At 38.7% G+C, this 17300-nt stretch overlaps 1 protein-coding gene across 12 annotated transcripts in view; it reads right to left on the minus strand.

The window, feature by feature from the left end:
* Window positions 1–17300, minus strand: part of MCF2L (MCF.2 cell line derived transforming sequence like) — a 156920-nt gene that overhangs the window by 88300 nt on the left and 51320 nt on the right. Inside the window, exon 1 of one of the 12 annotated variants that reach the window (XM_048327773.1) lies at window positions 8902–10074. The exons of 10 other annotated variants lie outside the window; for them this stretch is intronic. In XM_048327773.1, coding sequence (XP_048183730.1) covers window positions 8902–9022 — 121 coding nt within the window. In that variant the 5' untranslated portion in view covers window positions 9023–10074. Of the gene's footprint in view, window positions 1–8901; window positions 10075–17300 lie in introns of those variants that run through there. One more of the 12 variants, XM_048327868.1, reaches the window with a different exon arrangement.

Genomic DNA, 17300 nt, shown 5'->3' on the forward strand with positions numbered 1-17300 from the left:
AGATCTTTATCGTCAAACCCCCAGAAAAATTCCAGCTGTTTAGGGATTAAACACTGCCAAATAGTGGTTTAGCCATCTTCAGGGAGAAAGCTGTTACCTGAGTCCAAGCACATGATCCCCAAAACAACCTCCTGACACCTCAAAACCTGAAGGTTCATTTCAAATTTTTCCAACACAACTCAAGTTCTCTGCATACAGTCTAATCTGTTTTTAGACAACTGAATATGGAAAGAAATTTCAAAGGTCAAGGGCTGGGCCAAACCTCCAAGTCCTTCTTTTGGCAAAGGCAAAGAAACAGGCTTTATTGGGAGCCACTAAGACAGTTCTTATGTTTTTAGGCTTTAATATTAAAGGTAGATACCAGCAAACCTCCTTTAATGCTTTCAGTGAATGTGGCAACAGAGATTGGTTTTGTGCTGAACTGGAGGTGCATGTTACTCATACTTGGGAGCATGCTAACCAGCCTAAAACACCCCAAAAAACTAGGAACCTTGAAATTTTTTTCCAAAGAATTGAGCCCTAAAATAACTCTCTGAAGGCAAGTGACAACATCTGCAAAAATTATTATTGCAACTTACCTTGCAGACAAAGAACATCATTTTCAATAGCTGGAAGTCAGAAAAAAATCAGAGGAGGAACCAAGGTCAAATGCTATCAACCAAAAGGGGAAAAGTTTACACTGAAAGTAGTAGGCACCACCTGTACTTGCACCTGAAGTCCTTAAACAGTCTTTGATAGCCATCATGGTAGATGACACAAATCATTACCTGTGCCCCACATGCACAGTCAAGTTTAAATATCTGAAGACACTACTGGAGATTTAGATGGTAGAAGCTATAGAGTTTGAAGGGAGAAAAGGAGAGCTGTGTTCTCTCCAGAAGGATATGAGTTTCTGTTTCAAAAATGCAGCTATAACAAACAGTATTAGAAAAGTAAGGTTTCTCTAATGTAAGAGGATAGAGGCAACAACTTGAATTCTTCATTTCACATACTACCTCTCTTTAAAAACAACTGATGTGTTGATCCCTATCTGCTTTCTCATATACACCTTTGGAATCCACCAACGATGGATTATGTGTTTGGCTAAAGCAGAGAAAATGTTTATTTTTTAATCATGATGTCTTAGGAATTACAGAGTATTCTGCTCCACAGACTCACTGCATGAAACAAATTACTCATGTTTCATGAAAAGTAATCTTTCACCTAGAAGACGAAAATGAAGGCAATATATATTGCATCTTTCCTTTAAATGAAAGCCTGAAAAGCAGGTAGCTCCTTCCCCGAAAGCCAAAAGACACAGATAAATGAGTTCTTCCATTAGCTCTCTGACACAGAGTCATATAAACTGTATGTCACATACTGTAGAGACTTCTAAAGTGATTTGTCAGAGAGATAAATCAAAAGAGGGAATCATTCAGAGAACTCCTCATCACTAACACAACTAAGCAACTATGTTAAGCTTGTGCATCTGAAACTCCAAGTGGTTCTCAGAATATAGCCCTGTCCAGATTTAGACTACTGTGAGTAATTCACACATCACAAGAGCTGTTGTAATCCAGGACAACTCTAAGATAAATTGTCATGAGAATTGTACTGGACACGATTTTTAAAAGTGTACTAACCACTCACACCTGAAATTACAGCTTCACTCTCTCCCAGCTGCCCCACCAACTGCTATGTTTTGGTAAGTAGACAAATCTCCTTACTAAAAGACAACTGCAAGCCATTCCCACTGAGCCCTTCAGGATCTTCTTCTGACTTGGTCCCTGGACTCACTTTTTTGTGACCTCTATTTAAAAAGTTCCAGAGTTGACTAGAAACTTTGAAATTACAAAGAAGGGTAAGACTGATTAAAATAATTAGACAAGGCTGAGATTCACTGCATGCTGTCGACAGTGCAGGTGGAAAAATCTCCCATTTTTTCCACCTGGGGGTAAGAAGGGAGAAGCAGCCCCCTACAGAAGACTCCCAGGTTCTTCAGTTAGTTCTTTGGCCTCACTCCAAAAGGAAAGAATGAACTTACTCAACAGCCTGGTCCCTCACCTAGAATTGTGTGCAAGTTGACAAACTCACAGTCAATGACACCGAAGACACTGACAGATACTAATGAAGAGTAAGTATATGTGAAAACTAGAGCTGTCAGCAGCCCTTGGCCATTATTTTCAGAAAAAAGCAAAAACCAATAAGACTGCAGAAGGTTTTATGCCATACTTGAGTCCAAGTGCAAGAAACAAACTGTGTGTGATGTTGGATTAACGCTGACTAAAATAGGGTGGTTTTTTGGGGTGTTTTTTAGATCACTGAGCAAGAAATGAAACACATAAAAGTTGCACTGAACTCTGCTTCCTGCTTTGGAAGAAGACGTGGTAGCTCCAAAGTAAGATAAATAAGTAAATACAACCGCTAGCTTCAGTCAGGAAGTTCTGGAAATCTTACAATCAACTTTGATCCTCTTGGCTTAGGTTGCATGAGGCCATGTGTGTTCGACCTTTTCAGGTAGGCTTAACCTCTGAGGTTAATTTGAAGATCATGTGGGATTTCGTTAAACACTGTAAGCATACACAGTAAGAGGAAATAGTGCAAACCGCCCTATTAAGCAAGACTTCAGTAGAACTAAAGAGATTGCAACAGCACATGACATTGGCAACTTCTTGGAAGAACAATGAAGAAGATAAAGGGAGTAAATAAAGCTACATCCTGGCTCCAGGACTGGTTCTGCCCAGAGAGTAAATATCTACTTGTTGACAATTCTCCACATGGAAAAGCAAAAGTGTATGAAAAGTGAGTCATTTTACTCTAAATTATTGAAGCAAAGTCTCTCAGATTATTGATCAGGGTGACTCCTAAGTTCTTTTTTTCACTATTCATTTTCTTTTTTTTCATATGTTCTTCAGTGGCCATGAAAGCAGAAAAAAATACAAATTCTTACTTGCTCACTGCCTATTATGGTATAATGTCGTATATAGCTACTGCCTCTAATTAAATGGGCTTTTCAAATGGTCAGGAAGACATTTTTTCCCCATTTCAAGAGTCAAAGGTACAGTCAGATTTTGTTTTCTGAGGATTCATTTTACATGTATTGAAGTAACAGAACTATTTTGCACATTTTTTTCCTCCATTCACATCCACAACCCTTTATATCACACAACAACAACCTTTAGAAAAGGTCTGTTCCCTGTAAGAAAACCCAAAGACAGCTTAAATCTTAGCAAACAGGGAAAAAGAGAGGCTGAAGAGGTCCAAGGGACAAGTGAACAGGCTCATGGAGTTCAGTCAGTGAGGATCTATGGAAGAGGAGTCTAGAGGCATGGTCTGGTATTGCCCCTAATTTTGTGTATGTGTCTCTCGCTCATTAGAGACACTCTTGAAAGTCTTTGTTTTCTTGGAAGAATCATCATCCAGGAACATAAAAGTGGTGGTCTGTATAGCAGTATCCAAGAACGTATTCCTTTCTTATTATGCACACAGCTGGAGAAGTAACATTCTTTCCTCTGAATTAAGCCACTAAAAATTTGAAAATAGTAACTTTTACAACAGTGCAATTCAGAATGTTCTAATTTTATTCAAATCACTTTCTAAACACAAAAAAATAGGACATAATAAGCAATTTCAGGAATCTTGAGTAGGACCAATCTCACAAATCTGCTGAAAATGTCATCCTTTTTAGATATTTCTACTTTCTATCACAGCATACATCTTAATGTGATTGTAAGATACACTTCTCAAATCATGCATTTCCTTCACTTTTACTTTTAACACAAAGAATAGAGATTTTAAAATTTAAAAAAAAAAGGCAGAAAGAAGTGCTTGAAAAAAAGAAGCTAAGTTCCCTTAGATTTATAGGACAGGTCAATACAGACATTTAAATGAAGGAAGAAAAACATTTGCCAGTGTTGCTGAATTGGTATCTGAATAGTAATAACCTCTTTATCAGAAAACATATACTGAACACATCCCTATTAAATTGTATGATGATGCTCTGAAAATGATTTCAGGGAAGAAACAGTTCACTTTTGATAGACATACTGCTTGGGACCTTTTCTGTCTTCAGAAGGATGTCAGCTGTCACTGGTTTTGCTGATGCGCTCACTTTTCACAAAGTAACTTTCCCGAGCCAAATAAATCACTTCAGTACATCACAGATATTAAATGGTAATAAGTTTGGGGAATGCTATCTGAAAAAAAAAAGTCTATAAAAAACTTATATGAAAATTTAAATCTTAAAATACCTAATGTTTTACTTCCTTTGGAAAAAGGGTTTTAAAATAAAAGCCAAATACTACCATTTACCACTCAGACTCTCCAATGATGTGTTTTCTATGAACAGTGTGCATTTTCAAGAATCAATGGGCTAGCAAAATTTATATTAAGACTCTTGAAATACATGGGGTTTTTGGCACATATAAACCATGTTTAAAATGCTCCCAGGAGCACAGCTGCAAGCCACACACCTTACACACCCCTGACTTAGCAGACTACATAGGTCTGTTTACATTTACAAGATCTAGGAGTTAATGTAAGTTAAGCCAACTTACCCTGTGCTACAAAGTCCAGCCATGAACACCATTCGGAGAAAAAATAATAACTCTTCATTTCTGCTACTGAAATTCCTCTCTGATTCATCATCAGAGAAGAAAGAGGTCCACTTTTCCCTTCCTCTGCTCAGAACAAACTGCCCTGAGAAGGCAAGAGCTTTTGTATTACCTGAACTTTGTTCCATAAATACAACAGGTGGCACAAGACGACTTTACAAATATATTTTCCTCCACTAATGTAATTGTTCTTGTAATTATCTCTTTAATTATAGTGTTCTCCCCTCATGACCCCACCCTGAATATTTACAGACTGCTGATATACCCAGTGCCTGATACAGCATATATAAGCATAAGCCCTCAGCATATTTTTGTTCATGTTAAGCTTTAACAAGGCAAAGCAAAACTGTTTTTCAGGCAGATATTCACAATGCTATCTGGAACCAGTCATATTGAACTGCTCACTCACAAGTACAGTTTATCACCTCTGCTATGGATTCACACCTAACTCTCTTCTCCATCTTTCTGATCAAAAAAGTGCAAGAGCATTTCAAGCAGGACAGGTCAATCAAAGTTGCAATCACAGAAGCCTAAAATCTCAAATGAATCCCTTTTCAACACCTTTATACAGCCAGCAAACTAATGTGTGAATGCAGCAAACAGTGAACACAGCATTACACACCTCGACCTATCTAGTGTGGGGACTAATAGTAATAAAGTTGTTGTGGCAGACTTTAACACTGACCAGAAATGTCAGTGTTTGCACAGGCTCCAGGCAGGCTTTGGCTACACTGAAGCCTTCAGGTACATAAATATTTCTGCTATTGTTTGTTGTGTGTTCAGTCTGACATTTCCTATATCCACACATTTTGCTAGCCTGCCCATAAGCTAACTCCCTCTCCCCTTACGAGAATGCCCAATATCCAACAGAAACACTGATACAGCTTCAGGAAAAGATGTACCACATCTGCATCCCCTTGGCTGACACAGGTGATGCAAAAGTGCTCTTCCTCTAGACTCTTCTTCACTCTTTGTGGTGGATTATTCAGGTTATGGATTAACCAAGCTCTGTCTGACTCACTACAAAAATCTATTAGTATGAGACACCCACATTACAGTGCTGCTCACTGTACCTTTTCACAGAATTTCTTTGGATTGGAAGGACCCTGTGACACAGTCAGTCTCCACTCTCCTCAGCCACCCATTCATCACATGCCTAGAACTACACACAAAAGCACACTGGCCTAGAGCTTCAGTCATCTTTGTCAGAAAACCAACCTGAATCCAGAGTGAAAAGATGCAGACTACAGGATGCCTCCAAAGATGCTGCCCATCCATACCACGCACAGCACAGACTGAAGACAGATGTCTCTGGCGTCTCCACTTGCCAGACTTGTTCTACAGCTCTCAGTTCAAGCTGACCTACTGTTCCCATTTGTTTAGAGAAAGTGAGAAGAGGGAGGATCTCAAAGCCTGGTCTGTGAGCGCTACACTGGGATGCCCATCACAAAGGGCCACAGCACGTCAGCACCTTGGAAAACTTCCCCTGCTGATGGGAGATGGGTGTCCCCAGAGAAGACTGCTCAGAGCCACAGTTTTCCAGGGCTGAAACCCTGCACAAACCCACAACTGCTGTCCCACCTGCTTGCAGCCAGAGATGAAGAAGCACACAGAAGATACACAGTCAGTGATGGATTCAGAAAATGTGATGCTCTCACAGCACTCACTGCACCAGCCTGGGCCCTGCCTATCCAGGCAGGAGGGGCCACATGGCACCTGGTCCCAAACATCTGCATTCCAAAGAGCAAGTGTCACCAGAGCCAGGGCTCAACCAGGGTGAGTGGATAAAGGCAACACAGCCTGCCCTGAGTAAAAGACACCTGCAGAGAACAGCACAATGAGAGTTAGGCCAAGGAGGACAGATCCAACTGTCGACAAGCTGTAAGTAAATAAAGTCTGCTTTGTTAAAATGAAAATAAAACAGAGATGGATTTGATGAAGTATGATGACTCTGGAAGCCAGCCCAGCTTCCCTTATTAAGGCAAATAAGGTAATGCAAGATCAATATATGAAGTAGGACATTTATTGTTTAGTTAAAGGTTTCTATATCCTATAATAAATATTTTAACATGAAGGGAAAGGATGAAGTGACAGCAAAGCAAACATGCTCTCAGCAATTTCCAGAGATGCTAATAAAGAGAGAACAAAGCTTTGTGAGACTTGGGACAACAGGACAGAGTGGCTCAATTTTGTCACGAGAAGAGAGGTGCATACATCATGGGATTCATAGAATCACAAGCACATTTACTTTGGAAATACGTTCTGCCAAAATTGTGATTTCACCCAGTGTAGCTACAGGACAGAAATGTTCCCAGGCTGAAATACCTCTCCCTTTCCACAATCTAAAACTTTGCTCCACCTTCTGTGTAACATTTGGTCTGCAAGTACCACTGAAAGCCGAGCCTTGCTACCATGAAAGTGGGAAAAGTCATATCAGTCCAAAAGGCCATAAACCAGCTTTGAGCAAAACAACAGAGTTATTCTTACTGGATATATAAGGTTAACATTAAAAGCCTATAATTGCTTTCCTGCTGTCAACACAAAATGGATAACAGGAAGGAAAGGAAACAGAATTTTTGCATACTTGAAGACTTCAAACATAAAAGGCTGCCACATGATCAAAGAGAGTTTTGGAATAATAATAAAGATGGGTGGGAGACAGGACAGCTTCCTACAGAAACATACTATTTTCTGACTATACACACACCTCTAAATAGTGAAAGGAAGATGTAAGTAAGACATGATTACATAGCATGACAAGATTTATATTAAGGACCTTGGTCTAAAGGAAATTAGGCAAAAACTAGGAATATTATCTGTTAGAATGTGTTCAATATATTACATTTGTGTTTTTCTCCTATGTAGTCAATGCTTTGCCTATACTTTGGACTAGCTCCAATCCGTTAATGAATGGCCAGTAGGTGCCTGAAACTCATAAAAACATAAATATCATAAAATATTTGGTGAAAGTAGTGGCTTTCATGGCTACACTATGGACTTGACTGCATTGTGAGTGCTGCCAAGGGATAGGTGAATCCTACATGAAAGTAAGACTGACATTGGAGGAGATCTTGTTTTGTTTTGCTTTACAAGATGGCATCCCATATGGTTAAAATACTACTAAATTTTCCTGATTTTTCTTTACTGCTATTAACAGCAATTTACTTCAAAAGTTTTCTAGTCTCAGCTGAATAGAACTGATTGTTAGATTTTGATAATTTACTAGTAAGCACTCCTAAAAGTACTAAATCTTGGCCTCACAAATGCCCAGAACTGGTAAGTCAGGAAAGGTGAAATCCTTACATTCCAGAAGTTATAAAATAAAAAAAATTATTTTAAAAAACCCTTATAATTTTAATTCCAAACACAATAGATGACAAAAGACTCAGCAAGCACAGTACAAATGAAGGTGTAAGAAAATCAAATCACCAGAGAGGCATTTTTCTTTTAGTATTTTTTTTGTTTCTAAGAGCAAATGTCAATATCAAAGAAAGGAATACTGAAAATTAACAAAGGTAGCTTCGTTTATGTTGATGTAGATTTCCAAATTAATTTTAAAAGAAACAAAAGAAGTGCTCTTTATTTTTTTTTTTTTTTAAGATCATAATAGGTCACTGTGCATAAAAAAGAACAAGAAAGTTTTAATTAATTACTGGAAAATCTACTTCAGCTTATCTTAGCCAGTCAGGGTTAACTTATTTCAGAGAAAAAACCCAACCAAAATGTAGCTTTACTAAACACAAAGCTTATATAATTATCAGTCACACTAACACATCCTAGATGAAACAGATTTTTAGACTGAGTAAGTGGTGGCAAGCCCTAAATTTAGGACATTACAGATGTAATCAGAGGCTTCTTGATTTTTTAGTCTAGTTATAAATATTTTCTTTTGCATAAATAGGTATACTTTTTAGGAGAGGAATACTCAGCAATGTTCTTCTAGAATATAAAAGGAGGGCTGATGTAAAGCATTCAAATCTATGTTAGGTACTGTCATACACCTGGAATTGCAAGAAAAAACACGGTAAAAAGTTTTTCTCCAGTAGGTACTGGTGACAGCAATTACTATCATAAGTAATACCTAATATATTGATAAAGATTTGTATTTTTTCACTGTAACAATTGCTGGATCCCTACATGAGTATACTTGCAGAAAAAACCTCACTTGTTCCTGCAAGAATCATCAGTTGAAAAAAATCAGTAACACAAATTCTAGGCTGCTTACTGCTCGTATTCAACTCAAAACTTAGTTGAAACATTCTGTGTACACACATATCACACTACAGGATCATGTATACATTCACCTCACCAGAGGATATTTGATGTGGGTTATTTCTTGAGTGCCGTCTGCCATGAGGGATTTGGAAGAATCTTTGTAGGATCCTAAAAGGACTTTCATGTCCTTCCCTTAAAAGGCGGCGTTGAGACATGGGTGTATCTTCACCAAACTATTCGGCAAAGGAAATAATAGATCTCCTCTTTAGCAGTACTCTCTTCTAACACAATGGAAGATACTCTGATTTTGTTTTTAAATGTCAACAGAGTGTGAACTTGCTTTGTCAAATTCAGATGACACCAAAAATTATAAAAAAGGCTGCAGTTTTAAAGTCCTGGAAGAGGGCGCAGTGCAGTTATTTGTATTGTATATGCTTTTCTTCAGAAACCAATACCTAGTTCCACTAGAAAGGAAATGAAAGATTGGTTGCACTTAATGGACTGGAAACACCAAGACGCTCTTCTGCATGAAGCTGAAACAATCTCTCAGTTCCTAGCATGCTGCACCCAGCAGCAGGACATCTTGCCACAGCTTCAGTCTACTTTCAGTGTGAGCAATATGAATAAAGAAGTCACAGCCTCTCATACAAGCACGTCAGACTAGCAAGACATTTTAAGAAAATAAAAAAAGGTGCAAAACTGTCTCTGTTTTAGTGTTTCATCCAAAATAACTATATCCAAACTAACAGCCCTGTGCTGTTTAGGATGAAGAAAAGCTGCCACAAAACATCCAGGTTGTTAATGCACTCCAGCCGCACAGGGAGATCCAATGCCAGTGCTCATCCAAAGTAGCTGGCACAATCACCTCCTTCTTCACATCCTTCTCCTTAACGTGAGGGATGTTCAGCTGTTGCAAAGAAACTTGTGAGGTTTCTCCTGAAGGCAAGTTGAACGTCTTTCTTTTAATTTTACCGTCTTGCTTGTAAGTCCACAGCTCAGCACTCCGAGGACAGAAATCTCACATTGACACTTGCTGTGTTTCCTACTTCATCTCAAGCAACTGGTATCCTTCAGGGACAAGCACTGTGCTCATGCCAGAAAATTAAAAGAAAATACCATTGTGAATACAATGCTGTCAATTAGAAACTCCTCTTCAGCTCATTTGCCCAAAGTTAGACTCCCATCATCAATACAACTCCTCTTCCTCCCCCTGTATTCGCACAGAGAACTGAGCTCTTCAAAGACAGAGCCTGTTTCCAGAATATGTGAGTAGAGAGGTCTTACGAGAAAAACCTGGGTCTTCCTGGGAGTTAACAAACAGCTAATAGGAAGGAAGGGAGGGGAAATGAATCCCAGGCTTTCTTAAAACATATCAGGAAACCCTACACTGTCTGTTCCCCCGTCTCTTTCAGTGCAGGAGAGAGGAAATTGATAATGCTGCTTTACTTGGCAGTCAAGATTTTCCTCTCAATTCTGTTTAACTATGTCCTGTATGGCCACAGAGCTGCCATAACCCAAATATACACCATTATGCACATCACCCTGAAGAAGTGTTTTAAAATATGATGTATCATCTATTACTCTGAAAGCATATTCAAAGACACAAACTTTAATTAAGTCACATTGAAGTAAATATTAAGTACCTTATTACAAAATATTAGTTTGCATACACTGTGTTAACAGAGGAGAATTGTGACAGTCCTAGCTGGAAGAGGTTCAACTTTTGACATGAAATCATGGACAAATGTGACAATCTTGAAATGTGACAACCAAAAAAAAAATCAAAAAAATAATTAAGAACAGATGAGTTTCATGCAAATAACTTGTTTTCCCAATTCATTATATCAAGCAGATGGACCACGGCATATTGCAGCTGTGCTACATGTCCTGGATCAAAGGCTTTCCAAGCTTATTTAAGTAAAAATTCACAGGAAGGAAGGACAGGAACAGCCTAGTAGTGGGAGGACACCACATGATACACACTGCCACTGTACTATATACTCGGGGTTCAAACAAAAGATGAACTGAGGTGAGACACGGCAAATTAGACAAAATTCTGCATTTTCTTGCACTGCTTGTCACTGGGGGAACAAAGCAGTGGTTCTGGCCAGATAAAGAGTGACATCAACATCCACAGAGACAACGCTGCAACGTGTTCCTTGCTGAGTTTCCCAGTGGAGGCACCGAATGTGACCATGGGGTGCCTGTGGCAGTTTGTCAGCCATCAGAGCTTCCCTCCTACCTGGCAGGATAACTACTTGTTTGGGGCTTTTGGAGCACGCCAGCCTCATGACCTAAGGACCAGTTCTGACAATCAAGTGGTATGATGATGAAACTACACATCTTCTTTCAGACATCTTCTGCCTCGTTAGAAAATGAGGCAGATAGGTTAAGAGAAAATGGCCTCAGGCTGCACCAGGGAGGTTTAGATTGAATACTAGAAAATATTTCTTCACGAAAACATATGACAGGCACTGGATCAGGCTGCCCAGGGAAGTGGTTTAGTCACCATCTCTGGAAGTATTTAAAAAGACATATATATATATGTGTGTCACTTAGGGATATGGTTTAGTTGTGGACTTGCTAGTGTTGGGTTAATAGTTGGACTCGATGATCTTAACAGTCTTTTCCAACCTAAATGATTCTATGATTTTATGAAAAGTGGCTCTTTGTCCCAGCAGTGTTTTGAGCATGTGATGACACTAGTGGCACATGGTGAAAACCTCACCAACAATTTGTGTAGAGGATTATTACAAGGAAAAAGCACATTCTCCTTTCTTTCTTCACATATCAAATGCATGCAGAAGATTGATGACTTAAACTGTAAAGTTGGTAAGTACACACAATCCTACTGAAATCTAGCCATTAGCTACATCCCTGTCCACAAACAAGCTTTTAATCTTCTTTCAAGCACTCAAATTTGTGCCTAGAAGCAAAGAAATTAATCACAACAATGGCTATGGTAGTGCACAATCAGAAGGAAACAGATGGTGTAATGCACTGTTTTCCAAACAGCAGCAGCTTCTATCTCCAGGAAAATAATCTGAATATTTTCCCTTGCTGTTGGCATTACTACAACAAAAGCTCTTATTTGAAGGACATCTCTGCACTGTACAGCATCAGAAAATTACGCTAGAGTTTACAGACAGCAATATTCTTTGAGTATTGGCAGAACCAACTAGACTGCACCTACCTCTCCTTTCACATCACATAAACAGTAACATTCAGTGGGTAACACCCCTGCAATTATCTTTAAATGACTGCAGACAGCCTGATGGAATCAACAAAATTGTGGCAATGAAATAGGGTTTATTTTTCTCATGCTTCATTTCCAGGTCTGTTTCTGACTGCAGGCAGAGTGTTTCACATTGACAACAAGCAGCCACACTGACTTACAGCTGTACACTTGCTCTGATTCCTCCTTTCCCAGGGACTCTCAAAATACTTTAGAACAGTAACTTCAAGTTTTCTTGGGAATCTTTAAATTAAGATGTCATCACTTTCTTCACCACTAAATGTTCCTACTGCTCCTTTTGATCTTTTTGTTTGTGCAGGGGCCTTATCTTTACAGGACATCTTGAATGCCCTACTGAGATTTTTCCTCCAAATCCTAACAATTATTTACAGGCTCTTCTTTACATCCTCACATTTGATGTGATGCAGAAAAGAGTCACATTAAGGACCATGTATCCCTCCTACCTGTACAGAGAAGGAGGCTCTGGCAGCAGAATCATCACTGTTCTAGTGTTTCTTCTAAATTTATTCAATTTCTCCACACTCCTTCATATCTTCTGATAAGCCACTGCCACTGGTGTTGCCATTTCTCCTATCGTAGACCTTGTTTTTCAGGGAAAGGAGTACATCTCACAGACAATAAACATGGCAGATCTCATGCACTTCAAGATCTCACCATGCACACAGGGCACAAGAGTCCACCTGTGCGACCCCTGTCTTCTGCTCACCCACTCTTTTTCCATGGAGTTCTGGCAGGTAGGAGAAACTCCACTATCAAAAGTGCCTTCACATCCCCAGTAGCAACCCAGAGGGCTGCAGGGTAGATCTCACATGAAGAATATAAAAGACTCTGAAAATTATATGGGGAATTCCATCTAACATACACATATGCAGAGCTCAGAAATTACTGTTTCTTGGATCAGTTTTTAAGAGCATATACAATATGCTCTTAGAAATACAAGGGCACATACAAGCTAAATCTTGCTATGTGGATCTTCCAGCATCAGCACACTCACTGTAACAGTGGAAATGAAATGAGGGGGAAGAAAAGTGAAATGTTGTTTATATTCTTCTCTTTAAATCATGTTTCATCAATTATGTCCTGCATACATATTTATTTTGTTGAGAACAGTCATACAAATAGAAAGACAGACTGGACTCATGATACATTATTGTGCAAACTGATTGTTTAGCACACATTAAAATATAATATACTAGTTACTTCTAAGCTGAAGTGTAAGTTGTTTTAAAGAGTTGAACACCCACACACAATAATGAGTTAGCACTGATTGTTGTTATGCTTAGTCCTGAGCTTTTTTATAACCCTATATAAGTGCTGAATTATGGTAAGTTGCTTGTGTTGATTTTTAAAATCGGAAACAAGTTGTCAAAGATTAATCCATGCCAGAGGCCAGTCACTAGGCTAAAACAATAAAGAGTCAACTAGAGGCTGATTTTAAATGAAAAAGAAAGTGTAGCTGAGATGTTAAAGACACAAAACTTGATATTTTTACATCCACAAATCCCACAGGGCTCTTGTAGAGTGAAAATGCTGAGAAAACCTGTCTGAAAATCCAAGAAATAAATCATTATTCCATGGATATTCTAGATTCTTGAAATACAAGAAAAGACTGAATCTTCCTTTTTCAGTGTGAGCAAGTTTAATATAAAGTTTGGGTACAGTCTTTTGCCTTTATTATTTTTATGCTTGTTAGAATTGGATAGGCGTGCTTATATTTCACTTTCAGGCTACTCTAGCAGAGCATTCTACCAAAAAAAGGTCAAAAAGGGGTTTCCTCAAGTATTTTAGAGAATCTATCATCTGAAACTGTATTTAATGACATACCAACAGAAGATGGAGTGGGAAGAAATCTCGGAAATAGGTATGAATGAAGATATATCTGGGCAAACCTAAAAGCCTCTGCAAACAAACTCAGTATCTCATAAAAACATAGACAGTGATAAATATTCTTAATATTTTGATGTTGATTTATTAAGGGCTGGGAGTTTAAAGAATTATTTGGTATCACAAGAAATCTAGACAGAAACTCTGAATTACATTACAAGAGTGAGTTACAAGAGTGAATTAGGTTAGTTGTCCAAGCTTAATCCTAACTGGATGTATCTGCTCAGAGGCAAACCACGATTGTAATAAGCATCAGATGAATATAAGTAGATCAGGACTGAGATAAATGGACAGCTTGCATTCTATTTATACTTCCACATTATGCTGCTGAGCCACTTCTGCCAGTCTTTCTTCACAGAAGAAAGATCTCTCAAAAAAAATTAAATAAATCCTAAACCTAATACCGAGTATTTCATAATTTAAATGTACAATAACAAACAAAAAATTGCAATATGTAAGATTAGGGTTTCAATATTCTGGAAGCATTAACATTTAACTGTCAAGATAACAAAAAGCTCTTAAAGCCTAACATCTGTCCCTCTAATTTAGGTAATCTTACACTGCATGTCTGAATTTCCTGTGGGTTAGCAATAAATGTGACCCATCTCCAAAAGAACAAGTTCCTTCACCATTAGCAATAGAAAATACTCTGAAAATCACAGTGGATCAGAGAAATAACTAGAGGAGGATGTCTCTTTATGACCAGCCACGTGAAGTGAGGGTTAACATCTAACAAGACAGCACTTCCACTTTGTCCTTTAATTCAAGTCCTTTCACTTTTGAAGGCAACTAGCAATCAATTTCAAAACCTCAGAGATGTTCTAGGAAAGAGTAAGGAAACTGCATACACACTGACAAAGACCAGGAGGTCAGAACATGGGGAAAGCCTGATTAGCATCCACTGCCAATGCAAAGCAGCAGGTAAATCCATTGTGATATTGGAGCTAATTATGCAACTGCCACCACCAGTTCACTCATTTACTTAAATTCTACCGAGAAAAATGACCTGGAAGGTGACAATACAGGTTGTGATTGAACAGATTTGTCAGAGATATGAGGTCTACCTTTTTGGTCAGAAGTGAGAGCATATGAAGAGGAATCTGTTCACATTAGGAATTCTTTCAGTCCTATGCCTGATGTGGATCCCTACTTTCACCCAACCACAGTGTCCCAGCTCTGTGTTCAGCACCCAACTGCTGCTGCTCTGTGAGCCCAATGCAAGAGAGGGAGGAGACCGCAGCAGGTGGGGGCCTGTAGAGAATGGATTTTCACAGCAAGAGAAGGAGAAAGAAAGTGATGGGAGACCTTTGGTGCCTGCACACTATGGAGTCACTGCAAGAGAAAGCTGCTGCTGAAAATCAGATAAAACAATCGGCAGTAAAAAGAAGTGGCTTAAGATGGTTTATCAAATACAGTTTTACTGACAATGTCCTATAAAGATATTATAATTTCAGGCTTATCAGCCATTCCCTGCACCTACACCCTGAGGCACCGTGGTCATTCTCATCATGTACCAGCTAATAATCAAACTAAGGAACTCAGGAAAAGTAGCTGACTTTATATATTGAGTTATGCTAGTGAAAACTCTGTTCAAAAATCACCTGCATGTAATAGGTGTATATATATGCCTATGCAACCACATATGAATGTACAGAAATGAAAAAAATATGCAGTCAACAACACTGACTGACCTTCCAGCAAACAACTCTGCAGAATCAGCTGGGGAAGACACAACCAAAATTTGATGTTGGAAAAACTTTTGCTGGCATTTAGGAATATTTGATTTTGCTCAAAATAGAATTCTAGTTGGAAAGTTGTATCTTTTAACAACTACAGCAAGTACACAGTACTTTCCCATCAGGTTGAGTTCTGGTAGAAGCAGACAGAGAAGGGGTTTGTATGCATTTACACTCTAGACAGACACTGCTGCTCTCTCCAACTGGATCTGCCACATCTGAGATTAGCAAACAGCTCACTAATGAAACCTGCACTTCCTTAGTTTCTCTACAGGAGATAGAGCACCTGGGAACACATTTCCTAATTGTTCAAGAGGGGCTGACTTTGCTGAGGGCCAGGAAAATGCAAACCCCATGATTTGATGGGTGATTTTTAGAAGGTCATTTCCTGTAGATGATACCTTTGACAACTATGAAATGCAAAACATTGTATAGACCACTGCTAAATCAATGCATCCAGACAGCTCCCAGAAGGGGTGGGACCTGGCTACAGCTTCAGGTGTTGTCAATAATCTAACGTGTACAGAGGGAAATCACTGCTGAGCACCTACATAAACAGAGGAGGCTGTCTTGCTGTGCTGCCACAGGCCAGGAGCACCCTTTCAGCCTTCAGTCTCTGCTACCCTGAAATTCCTTCCTCTGAAAAATTTTCTCTGTTGCCATGTACTTTGGACCCAAGGGACCCAGTGCTCAGTTCTCACATCTTCTCTTATCAGACTTCAATTCTTCTCCACTTTTCACAATCCTCTCTTAGTCTCTTCATGAATGGGCTATTAATAAAAAGAGAGAGTTTTCAGTTGAGTGGCTGCTTTGAAATTCTTCTGCATGCACTGTTACACCAATTACAAATGTATGTGGCAATAATCCACTCAGCACAGAAGAAGTAGTGCTATTAATACTTTACAAAGCTTGTATGCAGCTGTAAGTAATATCTTTTAGGGACCTTTCAAAAATGCTGCAAAAATCCCTAGGCTGTAAGAACTTCATACAATTTTTCTCAGGTTACTGTTAGGATCCAGCACAGCAGGTTGTGCAGTGTAGTCTTCTGAAACGGTTATAGAAATAAATCACATAAACATTTGGAGAAGGAATGAGATTTTCATAATATTAATAAACATTGATTAACTGCTGATTTCAATGATGCTCATGTCAGCCTCTAGCAAAATAGGATTTTTCCTATGTACAGATAAGCATGCTTAACTGAAGTGGGATGAAGGGATTTCTGGTGGATGTTCAACAGTTTCCTAGACAGTCAAACTTTTTAGTTTGTTCATAGTTAGTTTGCCTCATTCTGCTTATCAGCTACTCAGTTTAAATAGACATACTTAAATTACACAGTCATAATTAAAGACATGCAAGCAAATATATCTAAACACAGTGAGAGAGAGACCAAGGGTCTTTATGTCATCTGGAACTGCAACAAGTCCATGCTTCAGTTGAGTAGCAAAAAGCTCTTTGAGAACTAAGAATCAACAATTTCCTTCTGAAAACTTAAAATAAATGCTATGTATGATACGCAGTTATTATCATTGTAACCTTTAAAAAGACTGAGAAACTCATTCCATCTAGAGCACCTTACCAACCAGTACCAACACAAAATACATCCACAATCACACA

The sequence above is a fragment of the Corvus hawaiiensis genome, chromosome 2, assembly GCF_020740725.1.
Source record: "Corvus hawaiiensis isolate bCorHaw1 chromosome 2, bCorHaw1.pri.cur, whole genome shotgun sequence".
NCBI classification, from domain to species: domain Eukaryota; kingdom Metazoa; phylum Chordata; class Aves; order Passeriformes; family Corvidae; genus Corvus; species Corvus hawaiiensis.